The sequence below is a fragment of the Theropithecus gelada genome, chromosome 14 (genome assembly GCF_003255815.1).
Source record: "Theropithecus gelada isolate Dixy chromosome 14, Tgel_1.0, whole genome shotgun sequence".
NCBI lineage: Eukaryota > Metazoa > Chordata > Mammalia > Primates > Cercopithecidae > Theropithecus > Theropithecus gelada.
In genome coordinates, this window is record NC_037682.1 from 4,692,353 (window position 1) to 4,715,869 (window position 23,517).

The 23,517-nt window shown below is 47.0% G+C and overlaps 1 protein-coding gene and 1 pseudogene across 3 annotated transcripts in view; one reads left to right on the forward strand and one right to left on the reverse strand.

The window, feature by feature from the left end:
• The window catches only part of PPFIA1 (PTPRF interacting protein alpha 1), a 113,079-nt gene extending 102,084 nt beyond the window's left edge, over window positions 1-10,995 (reverse strand). For 2 of the 3 annotated variants that reach the window (XM_025358049.1, XM_025358052.1), the window contains exon 1: window positions 9,253-10,995. In XM_025358049.1, the coding sequence (XP_025213834.1) occupies window positions 9,253-9,546 (294 nt within the window). In that variant the 5' untranslated portion in view covers window positions 9,547-10,995. The remainder of the gene's footprint in view (window positions 1-9,252) is intronic. The other variant, XM_025358051.1, reaches the window with a different exon arrangement.
• On the forward strand, window positions 1,700-2,084 carry LOC112607039 (annotated as a pseudogene).
• Window positions 10,996-23,517: the final 12,522 nt, after the last annotated feature.

A 23,517-nucleotide genomic window follows, 5' to 3' on the forward strand; every position in this document is an offset into this window, starting at 1 on the left:
CACTCCAGCCTGGGTGACACAGCGCGAGACTCCGTCTCAAAAAAAAAAAAAAAAAAAAAAAGAACTCAATCTATGGGCTAAACGGTGATGGACACAAATGAAGAGAGGGTGAGTGAGGTGGAAGATGGGTCAGTAAAAATACCTGGACTTGAGAGTTTGGGCACAATAGCTCACGCCTGTCATCCCAGTGCTTTGACATGTAGAGGTGGGAGGATCACTTGAGGTCGGGAGTTTAAGACCAGCCTGGGCAAAATAGCAAGACCCCACCTCTACAAAAAAATTTAAAAATTAGCTGGGCATGGTGGCACATGCCTATAGTCTCAGCTACTCAAAAGGCTAAGGCAAAAGGATTGCATGAGCCCTGGAGTTTGAGGCTGCAGTGAACAGTGATCGTGCGCACCACTGCACTCCAGCCTCCGCAACAACAGAGTACCTGTCTCTTTTTTTTTTTTTCCAAGACGGAGTTTCGCTCTTGCCACCCAGGCCGGAGTGCAATGGCATGATCTTGGCTCACTGAAACCTCCGCCTCCCAGGATCAAGCAAGTCTCCTGCCTCAGCCTCCCGAGTAGCTGGGATGACAGGCGCCGGCCACGCCCGGCTATTTTTTGTATTTTTAGTAGAGACGGGGTTTCACCATGTTGGCCAGGCTGGTCTTGAACTCCTGACTTCAGGTGATCCACCCACCTTGGCCTCCCAAAGTGCTGGGATTACAGGCGTGAGCCACCGCATCCAGCCACCTGTCTCTTAAATACACACACACACACACACGCTGCCTCAAGCCTGTAATGCCAACACACTAGGAGAGTGAGGCGAGTGGATCGCTTAAGCCCAGGAGTTTGAGACCAGTCTGTGCAACACGGCAAAACCCCATCTCCACTGAAAATACAGAAATTAGCCAGGTGTGGTGGTGCGCACCTGTAGTCCCTGCTACTCAGGAAATGAAGGGGGAGGACCGCTTAAGCCCAGAAGGCAGAGGCTGCAGTGAGCTGAGATTGCACCACTACACTCCAGCCTGGGCAACAGAGCAAGACCCTATCCCAAAAATATATATATACATATATACATATACACACACACACACACACCCCCGCCACACAGGCCAGACACAGTGGCTCATGTCTGTAATCCTCGCAGTTTAGGAGGCCAAGGCAGGAAGATTGCCTGAGCCCACGAGTTCAAGACCAGCCTGGGCAAGAGAGAGACCCAGTCTCTAAAAAATAAATAAATAAATATATATATATACACATGCACATATATATACACACACACACACACATCTAGACACATACACAGAAAAGGTCTAGAAAATACAGAAAGGAGCACAAGAGACATGTAGGACATGACAAAAGCCTAATGTATATCGCGCCATTGCACTCCAGCTTGGGCAACAAGAGCGAAACTCCATCTCAAAAAAAAGAAAAGCCTAATGTACACAAAAATGGAGGCCCTCAGAGTGAAGATGAGTGAAAAATAGGAATATTTATACAGAGAAGAGCCAAAACTTCCAAAATTGATTAGGAACAGGCCACCAATACAACAAATATCGAGTTTTGCTAATGCCTAAAGCAAAGAAAATCTTACAAGCCACCAGAGGCAGCTTCAAATCCTGGTGGAAGGAAAGAGTAGCTGGTGAGATCTTGCTGTGTGTCTGATTAGTCCCTTCACTGCCTTGCCTGTTTGAGCTTCAGCAGAATTGAAAATGGCTGGCAGTAAGGCTGGGAAGGACTCCAGAAAGGCCAACAAAGGCAGCTTCCCACTCACAGAGAGCCAATTTGCAGTTCCTGGTGGGCCGTATTCACTGACACCTGAAATCTAGGACAATCAGTCCTGGACATGTGGGCGCAACTGCCGCTGTGAATAGCACAGCCATCCTGGAGTACCTCACTGCGGAGGTACTTGAACTGGCAAGAAACCCATCAAAAGACTTCACAGTACAGTATATTATCCCTCATTACTTGCAACTTGCCATTCGTGGAGATGAAGAATTGCAGTCTCTCATCAAGTCTACAGTTGCTGGTAAAGGTGTCATTCCACACATCCACAAATATCTAATTGGGAACAAAGGACAACAGCAGACTGTCTAAAGGCTGCCTGGATTCCTTATTATCTCAGGACCCTAAACACTCTACCAGCTGTCCAGTGTTGCTGATTCCAGTGAACTGTATCTCTGTGAAAAACACAATTCTGCCTTTCTGTAATTCTACTTGAGCAAGTAGGAAGTTTAATTAGCTTTCCAACCAACAAATTTCTACATTCAAGTCTTAACCATATTTGTTACCGTGGCTTCAAAGAAGCTATTGATTCTGAAGTAGTGGGTTTTGATTGAGTTGACTGTTTTCAAAAAACTGTTTGGATTTTAATTGTGATGGAGAGTTATAGTAACAAACATTTGGTTTTGCACAGACATTATTTCCACTCTGGTGGATAAACTCAGAAAAGTCATATCCTCTCCAAAAAATAAAAATAAAAGCAACCAGAAGGGAAAAAAAAAGAAGTATTACTTCAAATGGAACAACAATAACACCAAAAGCTGACTTGTCAAGAAAAAGGAAGTGAGCTAAAAAACAATGAATTCGCTGCTACAAAATGGTGCAAGGAAATGACCATGAACCCATAATTCTATACCCAGCAAAATCATTCTTCAAAAGTGAAGGCAAGTTGGGCACGGTGGCTCACACTGGTAATCTCAGCACTTTAGGAGGCTGAGGCAGGCAGCTGCTTGAGCCAAGGAGTTTGACCCCAGCCTGGGCAACATGGTGAAACATCGCCTCTATTTAAAAAAAAAAAAAAAGGCCAGGAGTGGTGGCTCATGCCTGTAATCCCAGCACTTTGGGAGGCTGAGGAGGGCAGATCACAAGGTCAAGAGATCGAGACCATCCTGGCCAACATGGTGAAGCCCCATCTCTACTAAAAATACAAAAATTAGCTGGGCGTGGTGGCACGTGCCTGTAGACCCAGCTACTCGGGAGGCTGAGGCAGAAGAATTGCTTGAACCCCGGGGGTGGAGGCTGCAGTGGGCCAAGATCGTGCCACTGCATTCCAGACTGGCGACGGAGCAAGACTCCATCTTAAAAAAAAACAAGAAACTGGCCGGGCGCGGTGGCTCAAGCCTGTAATCCCAGCACTTTGGGAGGCCGAGACGGGCGGATCACGAGGTCAGGAGATCGAGACCATCCTGGCTAACACAGTGAAACCCCGTCTCTACTAAAAAACACAAAAAACTAGCCGGGCGAGGTGGCGGCGCCTGTAGTCCCAGCTACTCGGGAGGCTGAGACAGGAGAATGGCGTGAACCCAGGAGGCGGAGCTTGCAGTGAGCTGAGATCTGGCCACTGCACTCCAGCCTGGGTGACAGAGCGAGACTCCGTCTCAAAAAAAAAAAAAAAAAAAAAACAAGAAACAAAAAACTAAAGGTAAAATAGAAAATTTTCAGGCCGGGCGCGGTGGCTCAAGCCTGTAATCCCAGCACTTTGGGAGGCCGAGACGGGCAGATCACGAGGTCAGGAGATCGAGACCATCCTGGCTAACACGGTGAAACCCCGTCTCTACTAAAAATACAAAAAACTAGCCGGGCGAGGTGGCGGGTGCCTGTAGTCCCAGCTACTCGGGAGGCTGAGGCAGGAGAATGACGTAAACCCGGGAGGCGGAGCTTGCAGTGAGCCGAGATCCGGCCACTGTACTCCAGCCTGGGAGACAGAGCCAGACTCCATCTCAAAAAAAAAAAAAAAAGAAAATTTTCAGGCAAACAAAAATGACAATTCATTATCCACAGATATGAACTAAAAGAAATGCCTTACAAAGTTCTTCAGGGAAAAGAAATACAGGCTGGGTGCAGGGGCTCACATCTGTACTCCCAGCACTTTGGAGGCTGAGGCAGGCAGATCACTCGAGGTCAGGAGCTTGAGACCAGCCTGGCCAACATGGTGAAACCCAGTCTCTACTAAAAATACAATAATTAGCCGGATGTGGTGGCACACGCCTGTAGTTCCAGCTACTCAGAAGGTTGAGGCAAGAAAATCGCTCAAACACGGGAGATGGAGGTTGCAGTGAGCCGAGATTGTGCTACTGCACTCCAGCCTAGGTGACAGAGTGAGACTCTGTCTCAAAAAAGAAAAAAAGAAAAAAACAAACAAACAACAACTGCAATCCCCGACAGAAACATGAAACAACAATAAAGAATGAAGAGCAAAAAAAAAAATGGTAACTATGAGGATAAATCTAAATAAACATTAACTGTACAAAACAATTATGATACTGAGAAAAGTATATCTAAAACTAAAATACATAAACTTGTAAGACGCAGCTAAAAGTGTGTAGTGGCTCACACCTGGATCCCACTGTTTTGGGAGGCTAACAGCGGAGGATCACCTGAGGCCAGGAGCTGAAGACCAGCTGGGGCAGTACAGCAAAACGCTGTCTCTATTTTTAAAAATAAATATAAATTAAATTAAACTGAAATATATAAAACAATGACACAAAAGGTAGGAGGGAGTTAAATCCAGCTCAAGTATCTAAGGAAACAGCAGTGTCTGGGAAGCAGTAAAAGTAATAAATCAGGCTTAAATTGAAAATGTATACTGTATCTGTGCATGTGGCTACTAGAATTTGAATTACATGACTCAAACAATTGATATAACTGATGTACATAGAACACTACATTCCTATCAATATATATTACTTTCAAGTGCCTGGGAAACATTTAACAAAACTGAGTATATGCTGGGCTATTAGGAAAGTTCAACACATTTCAAAGGATTTAAATAATGCAGAATATATTTAGGGATGTTAAAATAATTAAGCTAGAAATCGACAAAAAGGTATCTAGAAAATCCCCACAAACAGTGAAGTTGAGAAATACGCTTCTAAAAATTGTATGAACAACAAACAACACCGCAGTGAAAATTATAACATTATTTTTACATAAAAGATAATGAAAATTTGACATATCAAAACTTGTAGGCCAGGCGCGGTGGCTCAAGCCTGTAATCCCAGCACTTTGGGAGGCCGAGACGGGTGGATCACGAGGTCAGGAGATCGAGACCATCCTGGCTAACCCGGTGAAAACCCGTCTCTACTAAAAAATACAAAAAACTAGCCGGGCGAGGTGGCAGGCGCCTGTAGTCCCAGCTACTCGGGAGGCTGAGGCAGGAGAATGGTGTAAACTCGGGAGGTGGAGCTTGCAGTGAGCTGAGATCCGGCCACTGCACTCCAGCCTGGGTGACAGAGCGAGACTCCGTCTCAAAAAAAAAAAAAACTTGTGACATGCATCTAAAAGTGTGTTTAGAGAGAAATGTATAGGCTTAAAAACATATATTAGAAAGAAAAAAGTTAAAACAAGTATCTATTCAAGAAACTAGAAAAGGCCAGGTGCAATGGCTTACATCTGTAATCCCAGCACTTTGGGAGGCCAAGCGGGTGGATCACTTGTGGCCAGGAGTTCGAGACCAGCCTGGCCAACATGGCAAAACCCCATCTCTATTAAAAATACAAAAATTAGCTGGGCGTGGTGGCGGGTGCCTGTAATCTCAGCTACCGGGGAGGGGGCTGAGGCAGGAGAATTGCTTGAAACCTGGAGGCAGAGGTTGCAGCGAGCTGAGATCATGCCACTGCACTCCAGCCTGGGAGACACAATGAGACTCTGCCTCAAAAAAAAAAAAAAAAAGACATATACATATACATATATATATATATATAAAATCTCAAACAAAAAACAAAGCTTAAAAAAAAGTAGAAATTAATGCAATAGAAACAAATGTAAGTAGAAAAAAAGTAAAGCTAACAGTTGGTTCCTTGAAAGAACTTACAAAACTGATAAACCCTCAAGACTGATTAAGAGACAATATACGAATTACCAATATCAAAAATTATTAAAAGGGGACATCACTACAGATCTTGCAGATAATAAGGACTGTAAACCACTTTAAACTTACAAATTGGAAAGTCTGGGTGGCCTGAACAAATCCCTAGCAGGGAAAAATGCTTTATCTAAATAGACACATGAAGAAATATTCAAAATCCTACATCTACCTATAAAATTAATTCTAAAAATACTACAGGAGCTGGTTTTGCCAAAGAATGTTTTCAAACATTTAAGGAAGATAACACACATTTCGAAGGAACTCTTCTAGGGAGTAGAAAAAGAAGGAATATATTCCACCTTGTTTTATGAAACCAGCATAACCTCAATACCAAATCCCAATAAGGGCATTGAAGGAAAGTAAAATTACAAGTCAATCTTTCTCGTGAATATAAATGCAATAATCCTAAACAAAATATTACCAAATACAATCCAGTAAAAGGAGAATACATCAAGATCAGGTTGGAATTATTCTACAATTGTAAATCTTTTTTAAAAGGGAGGTGCTCTTTCTCAGGAGTTCCTGAGGTTGTTTCCCCAGGCTACAAACAATAAGCAATTAAAAAAAAAAAAAAAAGCAAGGCGCAGTGACGTGCATCTATAATTCCAACTACCTGAGAGGCTGAGTGGGAAGATCACTTTAGCCCAGGAGTTCAAGGCTACAGAGAGCTATGATGGCGCCACTGCACTCCGGGCTGGGTAATGGAGCAAGACCCCACCTCAAAAATAAACAAACAAATAAAGACAGTTAAATTCCCACATAACAGAAAAATCACATGACTGTCTCAAAAGATGCAGAAAATCCATGTTAAGAAATGTAACATCTGCTCACGGTATTTAAAAAACTCTTGGCAAACTAAGAAGAGAAGAATTTTTACATCTGGATAAAGAACATCTACAGGGCCAGGTGTGGTGGCTCACAATGGAAATCCCAGCACTTTGGGAGACCAAGGAGAGAGGATTGCTGGAGACCAGGAGTTTGACACTAGTCTGGGCAACCGAATGAGAACCTTTTTCTTAAATTACCAGATCTCAAGACAGACTATATCTACGGTAATTTAGACACTGTGCTATTTATGCAAAGATGACAAAAAGATCAAAGGAGCAGAAGAGAGTCCAGAAACAGACCCACACACTTACAGTCACTGGACTGAGATGACATAGATGACACTGCATGTAGTACACTGGGGAAAGAATGGTCTTTTTAAGAAATTATGCAGGGTCAACTAGATATCCATTAAAAAAAAAAAGAGAGACTCTTGGCCCCATCACATACCATAAACAAAGTCAATTTCAGACAGAAGATTTAAAAATACAGTTTTCAGAAGACAATGTAGAGTATCTTCATGAACTTGACCTAGCAAATTTCTTAAGCAGGACACAAAGAGCATTAAACATTACTGAAAAGATTGATCAACTGGGCTACATTAAAAATTTAAAACTTCTGTGTATCAAAAGATACCACTGAGAAAGTGAAAAGGTAAACACGAGAGTCTAAAAACAATCTGTCATGCACATATGTACTCAGAATATAGAGAAAACTCCTTCAAATCAGTAAGAAACAAACTAGACAACCCAACCAACCGATGGGCAAAAGATAACCGTCTCACAAGACATCCAGATGGTCAGTGAACACAGGAAGAGATGCTTTACCTCTGCATGTTCCTGGCCATCAGGGAGCAGCAAATTCAGACCATACTGAGCCACCTACCAGCTAACAGCCACCAGAACAGCTAAAATTAAAAGACCCAACAAGGCCGGGTGCGGTGGCTCAAGACTGTAATCCCAGCACTTTGGGAGGCCGAGACGAGTGGATCACGAGGTCAGGAGATCGAAATCATCCTGGCTAACACGGTGAAACCCCATCTCTACTAAAAAATACGAAAAACTAGCCGGGTGAGGTGGCGGGCACCTGTAGTCCCAGCTACTCGGGAGGCTGAGGCAGGAGAATGGTGTAAACCCGGGAGGCGGAGCTTGCAGTGAGCTGAGATTGCACCACTGCACTCCAGCCTGGGGGACAGAGCAAGACTCCACCTCAAAAGAAAAAAATTGCAGTAATAAAATTCGACCTTAATAAACTTAGTATTTTATAAGATTAAAATGAGAAAAATCTTAATGATTCTCTAATCCAACAAAAAAGGAACATACAGCTCTAATGTCAAATCATTGTTGCTATAAAGGAAACCCACGTTTGGCTTATCAATCTTCCCGGAGAACTGACTACAGCCAAGAAATACATTAAGGCTAGTAATTATTCATTTACTAAGTTATCACTGCAGACCCATCATGCGAGTATAAATGTGTGTTTCTGCGGGTCTACCTGAATGCACCCCAAAGGCACTTAGGATGAGTAACGTGGGGCCTAGACAGCTCTGAAACACCTAAGTAACCCACTTCTCTACCACTATGCTCCGTGACACTCACCTGACACTTTTCTAGTTTTTACAATTTCTCCCTTTACCTACCATTAAGCAAATCCTCATTCAACTCCATGAGCAAAGTCTTTCAAACACTGGTCCAAATGTAATATACTCAGAGAAATAATTTCAGTTGTTCTAAGCTTTAAAATTTTTTTTTTTTTTGAGACAGTGGTGCAATCTGGCTCCTCTGCAACCTCTGCCTCCCTGTCTCAAGTGATTCTTATGCCTCAGCCTCTGAGTAGCTGGGACTACAGGTGTGCGTTACCACGCTCCACTAATTTTTGTATTTTTGGTAGAGACAGGGTTTTGCCATGTTGGCCAGGCTGGTCTCAAACTCATGACCTCAGGTGATCCGCCTGCCTCAGCCTCCCAAAGTGCTGGGATTACAGGCATGAGCCAACACACCCGGCCTAAGCTTTAAAATTCTCGTCTACCAAGGAAGAAGTTCCTAAGGAATCAATCTCCAGTCTTCTATCCCCTAAAACAAATGTGACTTACAAAACCTAGATGTTCTGATAAAGGTGGGCTATCAAAATATTTTTTTCTGTGAAATCAATCCTATTTGTCTACTAAATTATATTAGGAAATTAGAAACACATGAGACACAATCCATGGGAAGCACAAGTTTAGCAAGAGAAGGTTTAAGACAACAGAACGGAGGCACCACATAGATTGGTTGCTTCAGAGCCCTTTTTCAGAAACTCTGGAGAACTTCCTGAACCTAGGCAGTTCCCAAAGATAGGAATGAAAATAATGAGGTATTTTCACATGACTTTAGAGTACAACAATTTGTTCTCCCTAAGAAGTTTAATCCCTAGGAACTTTGTATTTGACTTAGAAACACCAGAAACCATCATTTCACAAATGGTTATGGAAAATACTCCTCTGAAACATTAACAAAAGATGACACCAATTAAAAAAAAAAACACATTTAGTGGAGAATAATCTACAGAGTCTCAAGTTAAAAGCACTCATACCTGTGGAAGTGCCGTGTTGAGCTGTCTCTGCAAGGAATCTCTTTCATGACCAACCTCGTGTAACTTCCCCTGGGTTAAGGCCAGTGTTTCTTGAGTCTCTCTCAGTGTGTCAAGAAGGCGGTCCCTTTCTTCCAACATGGAGACCATCAACTGTTCAAAATGTGAATCTGCGTCTGGCTGCGAAGGGGAGCCGGAACCATGGCTTCCACCTCCTCCAGGGGGTCCTTCTGCTTCGCTGATGGTCGGCATCACCTCGCACATCATCTTGAAATGAAAGAGCCAGGCTACAGTCATCAAGTGCAGAATACAGGTTCCCACAAATATGCAACTTTACAGGCATCTGTAGCTAAAAAGATGGGCAGCCTCATTATCCTCAGATCTGTTACGCTTTGTGTGTAAATAAGCTGGCAAAACATATACCGGGCAAATATTAAGTGCAGAAATACACAACACGAAGACATTAACACAGACAAAAATCCAGGGAAGGGGTCAAGATACCAGAGGACTACCCTCACAAAAAAGGGCAAACCCTGGGGTAGTCTGTTTGCAAAGCTGTACTTGTTTTTGTCGAAAACAAGTGTGCTTCTGTTACCTAATTTTTTTTTACTTCCCAGTGGGGGGTGGGGGGGGCAAGAAAGTCAAAACACATGTCACCCAATCATTTTTCAGGAAAAGCACAGAAGGAGCATACAGCCAGCAAAACTGACAAGTACAAAATCCATCAGGCATCTTGCAGGAATGTGTGCAGTCAGCTCCTGAGAAGAACTGACGGCTCCCTGAATTCTTGAGCTGGAGCTGGTGAGCACTAAAAGGAACTGGATTCGTTAAACGCTGGTAGAAGTGTTTTTTTTCAATGGCTGCAACGGTTGATCAGTCAACCTAACTTACGTAAGTTTACAACCGAAAAAAAAAAAAAAAACTCACAATGGAAATATAGCAGGTCGATAAACAGCCCGAGGCGGCTAGGAAAGAGGGAAAAGTGAAAGGTGAGATGATGAGAGGTTATTAAGTGTCTGGGATATAAAGACAGCGCGAGGGGATGGGGAAGTCGCTTCTGAGTCTTTCGGGCAGTATTCGGGGCGCGATTGACCCCTGAGAGAGGATGGCCCAGGCGGCGCACCTGATGGGGATGGTGACCTCCAGCCTGTTCGAACCGCACTCCTTCCCCTCCTGTATCAGGTGCGGCGGGAGCCCCGGACCCCGGAGGTGAGGACCGTTGACAACGGAGCCCGCTCGGGCCGGGGCTTTCAGCGGCCGCAGTTCCCCGCCCCTCGCCCCAGCACCCGGGTCACGGGGCGCAGGGCTCGGGGAGGGGCGGCGCGCAGTCCCCGGAGCCATCCCTCGGGGCGCTGGGGTCCCGCCAGAGCTCTCCCAGCGCGACCCGGCGCCGCGGCCTCGCCCCCACCCGCCCCGGAGCGCACCCTTCCCCGCGAACACATCCAACCGGCTGCGTGGCCGCCGCAGAGACCGAGACCAGCCGGTGACGCCTGGGCCCCGAGCCTGCCTCAGTGTCCCGCTCCCTTACCTTGCTCACCGGCGGGAGCGGGCGAGGAGGCTCCGCGGCGGCTCGCGGGCGGCTGCTCGCTCCGGGCGAGCTTGGGAGCCGACGAAGGCAGCCCGCGGCCGGCGTCCGCCTGCCCGCCCCACGCCGCGGCCCCGGGGCCCGCCGCCCCAGTCACTAAGGCCGGCCCGCGGCCGGACACTGGCGGAACGGAGGAGGAGCGGGCCCGGCTGCGCGGCGCCGGCGTCGACGTGCCCAACGTCGAGCGCGTCGGCGCGAGCGTCAGCACCGCCCCGGGGGCGGGGCCCGAGGAGACCTCGGCCCGAGTGCGCAAGCGCTGTCTCCTCAGGAGGGGGCGGGCGGCTGCTCCGGGGAACTGATTGGCTGAGCGAGACGGGAGCCACGCCCCCCAGGCCCCGCCCGGGTCGGTGGGGGCTCTCCGGGATGAGCCACAGGTGGGCGCTCAGGTGCTCGCCGGGTCAGCGTCTTCCTCCGGGCATCCCTAGTCTCCTCCCACTGCTGCGGGGACGCCGGCGGCCTTTGCCGAGTATGTGCCGCGCCTCGGGTTCTGAGGCGGACGCGTCCCGCACGTCAGGTCCCTCCCGAGCTGGAGGCGCTGGATTCGCACCTTGTGAGGAAGAGCGAGCCGAGGCTTCAGCCACCCGCGGGCCCAGACCCCGCCCGCCGCGTCGCTCCCAGGGTCTCCCCGGGCCTGATCGGGGTTCAGCAGGACGCGGTTCCCGCCAGGACCCACTTACGGAGCGCAGCCTGCTGCACCTGGGGACGCTCCGGCGCAGCGTCCAGCGTGCAGGCTTTGCCGCTGTGGCTTTCACTCTGCAGCGTGGGCCCGGGCGATTCGGGAAGCCCGCCTGGGCTTCAGCGCCTCCGATGTAGGATGGGAAAATGATGCAGACCTACCTGCGAGGCTGCTTTAAGATATGAATCAGATGTGAAGAGTGACTAGTTGAAAACCTGACGGGCGGCCCTGCAGAAGTCTTGGTCATTTCATTCTTTCCGCAAGTTTTGTTTTGTTTTTTTTTGTTTTTCCAGACGTTGTTTCACTCTCGTCACCCAGGCTGGAGTGCAATGGCGCCATCTCGGCTCACTGCAACCTCTGCCTCCCGGGTTCAAGTGAGTCTCCTGCCTCAGCCTCCCGAGTAGCTGGGATTACAGGCGCACGCCACCTAGTCCAGCTAATTTTGTATTTTTAGTAGAGACGGGGTTTCTCCATATTGGTCAGGCTGGTCTCGAACTCCCGACCTCACGTGGTCTGCCCGCCTCGGCCTCCCAAAGTGCTGGGATTACAGGCGTGAGCCACTGCGCCCGGCCTCAGCAAGCATTTTTAAACACCTACTGTGGGCCAAGTCTTGTGCTAGATGTTGCATTTACGGAGATGAATAGAGACACCTCTAATTAATTAAAGCGGATGCCCTCCCCACTCCTCCCAGGGTTTGACTTGGCGCACAAACTCTTCACAAACCAAAATGACAGGACACCATCGCCAGTGTCCACTGGCCACTGTTGGTGTGAGGCAGCCAGGAGTCCCTCAGAACTAATAAGTCTGAGAAGAGACTGCACAGGGGCTAGGAGAGGGAGAAATGAGCCCGTCCAAGGTGAACTCCTTGATTCTCCATTGTGAGTGCACTAAGAACAAGCACTGCCTCCGACTGACTTTCTCGCCTGCCAGGATCTGGTACACCTTCCATTAATTTATTAGTTCATTCAATAAATATTTATTGACTGACTACACATAAATATGAATTTGTACTTTTTGCCCCTAGTTTCTTGCTATTTTAAAAGTGTAAAAATGGCCAGGTGAGGCCGGGTGTGGTGGCTCACGCCTGTAATCCCAGCACTTTGGGAGACCTAGGCGGGGAGATCACTTGAGGTCAGGAGTTCAAAACCAGCCTGGCCAACATGGTGAAACCCCATCCCTACTAAAAATACAAAAATTAGTCAGGTGTGGTGGCGGGCATCTGTAATCCCAGCTACTCAGGAGGCTGAGGTGGAAGAATAGCTTGAACCTGGGAGGTGGAGGTTGCAATGAGCCGAGATCATGCCACTGCACTCCAGCCTGGGAGACAGAGCGAGACTCCGTCTCAAAAAAAAAAACAACAAATTGGCCAGGTGCAGTGGCTCACGTCTGTAATCCCAGCACACTGGGAGTCCAACGTGGGAGGATTGCTTGAGCCTGGGCAATATATCGAGACCTACGTCTATACAAAAAATTAAAAATTAGTCCAGCGAGGTGGGCCACGCCTGTAGTCCCAGCTACTTGGGGGGCTGAGGTGGGAGGATTGCTTGAGTCTGAGAGGTCGAGGCTGCACTGAGCTGTGATTGTGCCACTGCACTCCAGCCTGGGTGCCAAAGCGAGACTCTGTCTCAAAAATAAAAAATAAAATTGTAAAGATGATCACTTAGATGAGGGTTCTGCAAGTACCCTGTACCTATCCACATGCCAGCAATTCTGCACCACTCCCAAGTTCCCCTGAACCACTGTCCAAAACCAGCACATTTCCAGCTCTCCTTAGGGGTACCTGCTTAATGCAGCCAGCTTATGTTTGCACCATGCTCATAAAGTGTCTGTTTTCTAAGAAATCAGCTCAAGATCAAAATTTAGTTCAGCAGGGTAGAATGTTCATTCATTTCATGGACATTTGTGGAGCATGTATGAGCCAAGCATGGCTTAGGTTTTGGGAACACAGAGCTAAGACATCACTTCTAGTATGAGTTCACAGTCTGGAGGAGAGAAGAAAATCAGACTATTGCAATGTCTGTCCCATAAACAGTGTATGACTTGGTGCTGTGGAATCACAGGGAAGGGAGGAACCCTCTCTCCAGCTGGCATCATGGGGGTTTCATAGAGGGGGCAATATCTGAGCTGGGTCTTGAATGATGTGGGATTTTTCCAGTGGAGAAGGGAGACACCCAGTTGGTATAGCTCCAGGAAAATGAAAATTCCGAATTTCATTCATTTTATGCCTGCCTGCCTGCCTTCTTTCCTTCCTTCCTTCCTTCCTTCCTTCCTTCCTTCCTTCCTTCCTTCCTCTCTTCCTCTCTCTCCCTCCCCTCCCCTCCCTTCCCCTTGCCCTTCCTTCCTTCTTTTTCTCTTTTTTTTTTTTTTTGAGACAGGGTCTCATTTAGTTACCTAGGCTGGGGTATAGTGGTTCGAACACAGTTTACTGCAGCCTCTACTTCCCAGGCCCAATCAATCCTCTCACCTCAGCTCCCCGACAAGTAGCTGGGACTACCGGCACAGACCACCATGCCTGCCTAACTTTTTTGTATTTTTGGTAGAAAAGAGGTTTCACCATGTTGCCCAGGATGGTCTCAAACACCGGAGCTCAAGCAATCCACCCACCTCACCCTCCTAAAGTGCTGGAATTACAGGCATGAGCCACCACTCATGGCCCTCATGCATTTTAATTCATTGATTTCATTCCCCCAGATTGGAAATCGGTAAGGGAGAAATCGTAAACAACCTAAATGGCCAAGAAAACAAAATTGGTTAAATTATTGCACTTCCAAATGACAGAAAAGTTGATGACATTCACAGCCATTTTTTTTTTGAGACTGAATCTTGCCCTGTTGCCTAGGCTGGAGTGCAGTGGCGCGATCTCGGCTCACTGCAGTCTCCGTCTCATAGGGTTCCAGCGATTCTCCTGCCTCAGCCTCCCGAGTAACTGGGATTACAGGCACACCTGGCTAATTTTTGTATTTTTAGTAGAGACAGGGTTTCACCATGTTGGACAGGCTGGTTTCGAACTCCTGACCTCAGGTGATCCACCCACCTCAGCCTCCTAAAGTGCTAGGATTACAGGCGTGAGCCACCGCACCTGGCCCACAGTCATATTTTAGATAATTATGTATATCATGATTGTGGTGGTAGTTACATTACTATATGTTTGTCAAATACCTGTACATTAATATAGTATGCCTTAATTTTTATACATGGTTAAACAAAAACTTTTTTAAAAAAGCAAATTCAAACAAGTGTACAGAGTGTGAACCCCAATTTGAAAAAGAAAACAGTCTGTGTTTAGATTAAGACTGTATTATGTAAAATTTATCTTGTATATGAATAACTCTAGAATGTTAAGGTAATATATTTTTAATAAAATGAGTTTTATATGAAATGAACTATTTTTGAAATGTGAAGTTAAATTTTAAGTTTCAAATTATAAAAGCAAAACATATATGTCTACATATGAAAATATTGTTACTGTAGTCAATTAGTTTTTTATCTTTCCCCACTTCCTTCATATATATATGTATACATTCCTGGAAGGAGACCCATCAGAAGGTTCGCGGTGGTTATCTTTGAGTGGGATTGTGGCTGGAAGCTGCATTTCCATTTTGCTAGTCTTTATTTTCCAGATACTTTATCATGAATGTGCATCATTATTATAATCAGTAGGAAAACCTCCAATAAATGTTCATTAAAATTCAATCTGGACAAGCAAGAACCATGGAGAATTGCTTTCAGGAAGTTAACATGACTTTCAGGTGGCGTTACTCACGCCACCCAACTAAACGACTTCCCAGAAGTATTTATCTGGAAAACATTTCTCAGAGCTTGGGTGACACGCTGTCACCCAAGGCCACGTCAGGAAAACAGCGAAGATGGAAAATGTTTTCACTGCAGTTCTTCTGTTAAAGGCTTGATAAATAAAACATGACAGAAGGAGTGAGGAGGGAGCAGAGAATTTATCACTACGCGTGGGTTTCATGTTCGCAAATGTGGCTGCAGTGGAGGTCAGCCAGCCTCTGCTTTCTAGGAGGTGCCTGGACGATGCAGTTAGTTGTCAACCATGAGCATCACCCAGGACACCTCTCCACTCCAGAGATGTAAGCGGGCCGAGAAGGAGGTTCCTGTGGGGATCAGGGTGTGGCTCGACCTCAATCACAGAGATCAGGACGTGCCCAAATTACCCAGAACATGTAAAGCCACCTAATGAATGGGTGTTGTGACAACACAGTTCAGGGGAAGGTCTGAGCTGGAGGAGCCCGGGGGCGGTGGATGGTGGAGGATGTAGTCCTTCCTTTAAGAGGAGGAAGGTGAAACCCAGAGATGCGAAACAGATTTCCCTACAGACACTCAGATAGTTTGGGGCAGAGCTGGAGGTGGAGGCTTGAGTGAACCCAGGGCTCTCGATTCCCGGTCCTGTCTGCATGTTGCTGTGATCAAGGAGTGGCCTCTTTAAGGAACAACTGAGGAGAAAACATTTTACCAGTTGGTCTGCAGTGCAGCCCAGATAATTCAATTCCCAGGGTCAAGAGCTACCGTTTTACTTATTCATCTCATTTCATTCTTTTTTTTTTTTCTTCTTTATTTTTGAGATGAGGTCTCACTCTGTCGCCCAGGCTGGAGTGCAGTGGTGCAATCTCGGCTCACTGCAACCTCCCCCTCTCAGGTTCAAGCAATTCTCCTGCCTCAGCCTCCTGAGTAGCTGGGATTACAGGCGTGCGCCACCACGCCCGGATAATTTTTGTATCTTTGGTAGAGATGAGGTTTCACCATATTGGTCAGGCTGGTCTCAAACTCCTGACCTCAGGTGATCCGCCCACCTCGGCCTTCCAAAGTGCTGGGATTACAAGTGTGAGCCACTGCACCCGGCCACCATTTCATTCTTAAAATAGTTCTCTGGGGCCGGGAGGCAGAGCTTGCAATGAGCCAAGATGGTGCCACGGCACTCCAACCTAGGCGACAGAGTGAGACTCCATCTCCAAAAATATATATATACATATATATATTTCTTTGCCTGGCTATGCCTGTATTCTTTCCATTTTGCAGATGAGGAAACTGAGCCCCTAGTGGCCACTAAGCTGGGGAGATCATTGGTCGAGTGTTCTGGTTTCTATGGCAGTTCAATGCCTCATGGTAAACCGATTAATTAAAAATTGGTCCATTGGCCAGGAGTGGTGGCTCACGCCCGTAATCCTAGCACTTTGGGAGGCTGAGGTGGGTGGATCACTTGAGGTCAGGAGTTTGAGACCAGACTGGCCAACATGGCGAAACACCATCTCTACAAAAAAAAAAAAAAAAAAAAATACAAAAATTAGCCGAGCGTGGTGACACGCGTCTGTAGTCCCAGTACTCGGGAGGCTGAGAGGCACGAGAATCACTTGAACCTGGGAGGCGGAGGTTGCAGTGAGCTGAGATTGTGCTACTGCATTCCAGCCTGGGTGACAGAGCAAGACTTTAAAAAAAAAAAAAAAAAATTGGTCCATCAATGACTATGATGTTGGGAGCTTGGTTCAGGTCAGTCGGAAGAGCATGGACAGCTCTGGATGAAGTGACAATAAGAAAATCCCAGAGCATTTTACAATTTCCAGGGCATTTTACAAAAAACCTTTAACCCATATAACTCCACAAATCCTCACAAGTATATCCTACTTCCTTTTACAGTTGAAAATACTGAGACCCAGAAGCATTAGATAATGTACCCCACACCCCACAGTTTATGATTTGGTAGAAACAGAGACTTGAGCCCAAAACTCTCTGGCTCCAAAGCCACTGTTCTTGCTGCCACATCAAAAGTTATCTCCAAGCCCCCAAAGCAGGAGTCAAACCCTTCCACCAGGGATGGGACACCAAGGTCCTGAGCCCCGGTCTATGAATCTGTCTCCCTGATCCATCTTGTCTGAAATCGTCTCCATTGCCCCTGTCCTAACACCAGGTACAGGGAGGTTCCCAACGCTTTGGGCATCTCATGGCCTCCTGCGTGGGCATGAAGATTTTTGTCTCATTCAAAATATAATGTATACGTATAATTGTATTTCAAAGGGAAGTCAAGCATTTTGCAACTTGCTTCTCTTGACAACCTCATTGTGTTCATCAAACAGAGCCACCTAATAAAAATGTCCCACTATTATAGGGAGAAGGGCCCAGACAGAGGTAGTCCAGCTCTCAGAGGTCTCAGCTGCACTCCCAGCTCTTTACCTTGCCCTGGGGCAAGGCACTAACCTCTAAGCCTCCATCTCCTCATCTGTCAAATGGGGATCATAACACCCACAGACCACCCTGCGATATTCGTTGTGAGACTCTTACGGCTGGAAATGAGAGTTGACTGTGGCAACCCCCCCAGCTGGCCCCCTGCCTGGTCACCGTGCCCTCTTTGAAGACACTTCTGCACAGTGGGTGTGGACGCCGACCCTGGAGCCAGGTAGCTTGGGTCAGATTTGGCTCTGCTTCTTTGCCGTAGCTGTATGCTCCCAGGTAATCTTCTTGGCCTCTCTGGGCCACACTGCCCTCATTTGTAAAGCAAAGATGGTAGCACCACCTCATAGGATTGCCGTGAGGGTTGAGTTGGGAAGTGCCACATGAGCAATATTGTCACTGGTGGAAGTCCTTTGAATCTGAGCCATGCTCATCCCCACAGCATGAATTAGGCTTGGACCAACTCCGCTAGCATCTTCTTCCCCTTTTCTCCTGATAAGCTACAGTCCTGTTCTCACCCATGACACATAAGGGAAAGTGTGCAGAGACTCCTGGGACTTCCCTCTCTGAAGAAAGGGCGAGCAGAAGAAAGCCCCATGGCCTCTGTCCTTGAGGACTGGGACTGGGGGGTGTGGCAGCTGCCGTCAGACCATAAGGAAATATTCTGCCCACTGTGCTTCCAGGAAATTCCTTCCCACCATCTCGCAGGAAATTGGTCCCTTTCCCAATCCTGAATAACAAGAAATATCAGTCAATAAGGTTGAGTACAGTGGCTCACGCTTGTAATCCCAGCACTTCGGGAGGCCAAGGTGAGTGGATCACCTGAGCTCAGGAGTTTGACACCAGCCTGGCCAACATAGTGAAACCCCATCTCTACTAAAACTACAAAAAATTAGCCAGGTGTGGTGGCAGTCACTAATAGTCCCGCTACTCAGGAGGCTGAGGCAGGAGAATCCCTTGAACCTGGGATGCAGAGGTTGCAGTGAGCCGAGATCGTGCCATTGCATTGTAGCCGGGCAACAAGAGCAAAACTTGTTTTGTCTCCAAAAAAAAAAAAAAAAAAAAAAATCAGCCGATAGATGGAAAAAAAAGGAAAGAGTAGAATTCTCACTGGAAAAACAAACTTAATCAACATAGAGAGAGGTTACTGGCCCAAAGGAATGCACTAATGTCAAGTCACAAGCTAGGACAGGGCTGGGCATGGTGGCTCACACCTATAATCCCAGGACTTTGGGAGGCTGGGGCAGGCAGATAAGGAGGTCAAGAGTTCGAGACCAGCCTGGCCAACATGGTGAAACCCTGTTTCTACTAAAAATACAAAAAACCAGGCATGGTGGTAGGCATCTATAATCCCAGCTACTCAGGAGGCTGAGGCAGGAGAATCACTTGAACCCGGGAGGCGAAGGTTGCAGTGAGCTGAGATAGCGCCACTGCACTCTAGCCAGGCGGCAGTGCGAGACTCTGTCTCAAACAAAAAAAAAGTTAGCGCAGGCTGGGCACAGCAACTCATGCTTGTTATCCCAGTACTTTGGGAGGCTGAGATGGGTGGATCACCTGAAGTCAGGAGTTCGAGATCAGCCATGACAACATGGTGAAACCCCGTCTCTACTAAAAATACAAAAAGTAGCCTGGCGTGATGGTGCATGCCTGTAATGCCAGCCACTTGGGAGGCTGAGGCAGGAGAATTGCTTGAACCCAAGAGGCAGAGACTGCAGCAAGCTGAGATCTTGCCTCTTACTCCAGCCTGGGCAACAGAGCAAGACTCTGTCTCAAAAAAAAATAAAGGGCCGGGCGCGGTGGCTCAAGCCTGTAATCCCAGCACTTTGGGAGGCCGAGACGGGCGGATCACGAGGTCAGGGGATCGAGACCATCCTGGCTAACACGGTGAAACCCCCTCTCTACTAAAAAATACAAAAAAAAAAAAAAAACTAGCCGGGCGAGGTGGCGGGCGCCTGTAGTCCCAGCTACTCGGGAGGCTGAGGCAGGAGAATGGCGTAAACCCGGGAGGCGGAGCTTGCAGTGAGCTGAGATCCGGCCACTGCACTCCAGCCTGGGCGACAGAGCGAGACTCCGTCTCAAAAAAAAAAAAAATAGAAAGAAGAAGAAGAAGTAATCATGCCACTGCACTCTGGTCTGGGCGATAGAGTGAGACCCCGTCTCAAAAGAAAAAAAAAAAAAAAGCTAGGGCAGGAAGCGCTGACACATGGAGCTGAAGGTTAAGGCCAACATTCCTGGAACCAGGACAGACGTGTGTGCGAGAGAACCAGTCTGTCTTGCCTGTGGCTGTGCCCTGTTGTGTATGCCTGCCCTGGCCCCCGCCTCTGCCAAACGGTGAGTTATTCTGGAAAATAAATGTTGTTGAGTTTCTACACACAGTGTGTTTAATCCAAATCCAAATCCTATGAGTGGTATTCTAAGAAATAAGCAACTAAGTCCTCAAGCTGGCAACTTCAACGCGTGATTCTGAATGTTAGCGCTGTTCACCTTGCTAACAGATTTCAATGTTCGTGTGATTTGAATCCTACCCAATGTATTTGCTGGCATCTTCCAGAGTCTGAGTACTCACTGTGGGCTATAGTTTTTTTGTGAAGCAGATGAAATAATTTCACCATTAAAAAAGTAATCTGGGCCGGGTGCAGTGGCTCACGCCTGTAATCCCAGCACTTTTGGAGGCTGAGGTGGGCAGATCATGAGGCCAGGAGATCGAGACCATCCTGGCTAACATGGCGAAACCCTGTCTCTACTCAAAATACAGAAAAATTAGCCGGGCATGGTGGCGGGCACCTGTAGTCCCAGCTACACGGGAGACTGAGGCAGGAGAATGGCGTGACCCCGGGAGGCAGAGCTTGCAGTGAGCCGAGATGTGCCACTGCACTCCAGCCTGGGTGACAGAGTGAGACTCTGTCTCAAAAAAAAAAAAAAAAGGTAATCTGGGCTGGGTGCGGTGGCTCACACTTGTAATTCCAGCACTTTGGGAGGCCAAGGCGGGTAGATGGCTTGAGCCCAGGAGTTTGAGACCAGCCTGAGCAACACAGTGAAACGCCATCTCTACTAAAAATACAAAAACATAGCTGGGTATGGTGGATGCACACCTGTAGTCCCAGCTACTCAGGAGGCCGAGGTGGGAGGATCACCTGAGCCCAGGAGGTTGTGCCTGCATTGAGTGGTGATCATGACACTGCGCTCCAGCCTGGGTGACAGAGTGAGAGCCTGTCTCAGAAAAAATAAAATAAAAAAAAATTTAAAAGTAACCTTACGGGCCGGGCGCGGTGGCTCAAGCCTGTAATCCCAGCACTTTGGGAGGCCGAGATGGGCGGATCACGAGGTCAGGAGATCAAGACCATCCTGGCTAACACGGTGAAACCCCGTCTCTACTAAAAATTACAAAAAACTAGCCGGGCGAGGTGGCGGGTGCCTGTAGTCCCAGCTACTTGGGAGGCTGAGGCAGGAGAATGGCGTGAACCCGGGAGGCGGAGCTTGCAGTGAGCCGAGATCCGGCCACTGCACTCCAGCCTGGGTGACAGAGCAAGACTCCGTCTCAAAAAAAAAAAAAAAAAAAAAAAGTAACCTTACGGACGAGTCTCAAAGGCATTATGCTCAGTGAGCTAAGTCAAACACAAAAGGCAAACACCATGTGATTCCACTTATCTGATGTCCCTACAGTAGTCAAATCCGTAAAGACAGACAGTAGAATGGTGGGTGCCAGGGGCTGGGGGAAGGAAAATGGGGAGTTACTATTTAATGGGGACAGAGTTCCAGTTTTGCAAGATGAAAAATTCTGGAGACAGCCGGGCGCAGTGGCTCACGCCTGTAATCCCAGCACTTTGGGAGGACTAGGCGGGTGTATCTCCTGAGGTCAGGAGTTCGAGACCAGCCTGACCAACATGAAGAAACCCCGTCTCTACTAAAAATACAAAATTAGCCAGGTGTGGTGGCACATGCCTGTAATCCCAGCTACTTGGGAGGCTGAGGCAGGAGAATCGTTTGAACCCAGGAGGCAGAAGTTGTGGTGAGCCGAGATCTCCCCATTGCACTCCAGCCTGGGTGACAGAGCAAGACTGAGTCGAAAAAGAAAAATTCTGGAGATGGATGGTGGTAATGGTTGCACGCAGTGAAACACTGTGAAAGTACTTAATGCCACTGAACTATGTACTCAAAAGTGGTTAAGATGGTAAATTTTGTGTTATGTGTATTTTACCGCAAAATTAAAAAAAAAAAAAAAGAACAAAAAAAAACTCTACCAGTGAGGGCAACATAGTGAGATCCTGTTTTACAAAAAAAAAAAAAAAATGAAGGCCAGGTGTGGTGGCTCACGCTTGTAATCCCAGCACTAAGGGAAGCTGAGGTGAGTGGATCACTTGAGGTCAGGAGTTCAAGATCAGCCTGGCCAACATGGCCAAACTCTTTCTATAAATATAAAAATTAGCTGGGCGTGGTGGTGTACGCCTATAATTCCAGCTACTCGGGAGGCAAAGGCAGGAGAATTGCTTGAACTCGGGAGGTGAAGTTTACAGTGACCCAAGGTCATACCACTGCACTCCAGCCTGGGCAACAGAGCAAGACCGTCTCAAAAAATAAAATATGAGGCCAGACATGGTGGCTCACGCCTGTAATCCCAGCACTTTGGGAGGCCAAGGTGGCAGATCACCTGAGGTCAGGAGTTCAAGATCAGCCCGGCTAATATATGGTGAAACCCCATCTCTACTAAAAATACAAAAATCAGCCAGGTATGGTGGCAAGTGTCTGTGATCCCAGCTATTAGGGAGCCTGAGGCAGGAAAATTGCTTGAACCCAGGAGGTGGAGGTTGCAGTGAGCCGAGATCGCACCTCTGCACTCCAGCCTGGGTGACAGAACAAGACTCCATCTCAAAAAAAATAAAATGAGCTGAGCATGCCTATAGTCCCAGTCACTCTAGAGGCTGAGGTGGGAGGATCACTTGAGCCTAGGAGCCTGAGGCTGCAGTGACCTATGATTGCACCACTGCCCTTCAGCTTGGGTGACAAAGCAAGACCTTGTCTCAAACAAACAACCCTATAGTCTTCCTATTGCCCAACTTGAGGATACTTTTGGGCACAGTCCTAAGAAATTTTTCCACAGCTGGAATATTTATGATGAAACAAAGATCAAGATTATGAGACAGGACAATTAAGCTTTTAATAAAATGTTGGATATTTGTGGAATTATTCTAAGTTTTAAAAATTAATTTGACATTTATTGTTTACTAATATTCTTTTCTTTTAATGTTTTTTATTATCAAATGTCTACATCAGATGGAGATTTTTTATGTTATTAAAATATGTAATACTGGCTGGGCGCAGTGGCTCATGCCTGTAATCCCAGCCCTTTGCGGGGCCAAGGCGGGCAGATCTCTTGAGGCCAGGAGTTGAAGACCAGCCTGGCCAACATAGTGAAACCCTGACTTTACTAAAAATACAAAAATTAGCTGGCAGTGGTGGTGCACGACTGTAGTCCCAGCTACTCCAGAGGCTGAGGCAGGAGAATCACCTGAACTCAGGAGGCGGAGGTTGCAGTTAGCCAAGATTGTGCCACTACATTCCAGCCTGGAGACTCTGTCTCAAAAAAAAAAAAAAAAAAGCAATATTGTCAAAATATATTGGTTTATAATTAGAAACCATGCACTTCAGATTTTTTTTAATTTTTTTACAGAAAACCTCTGAACCTGCTTATTATGGTCACCCATTATTTACGAGCAAGCAAACACAATGTTTTTAATAAATACAAAATAACTTAGGGTTTGGGGAATTCTGATATCTCATACCCATGTCTTTTTTTTTTTTCTTTCCAAATCTGCAACATATTTAT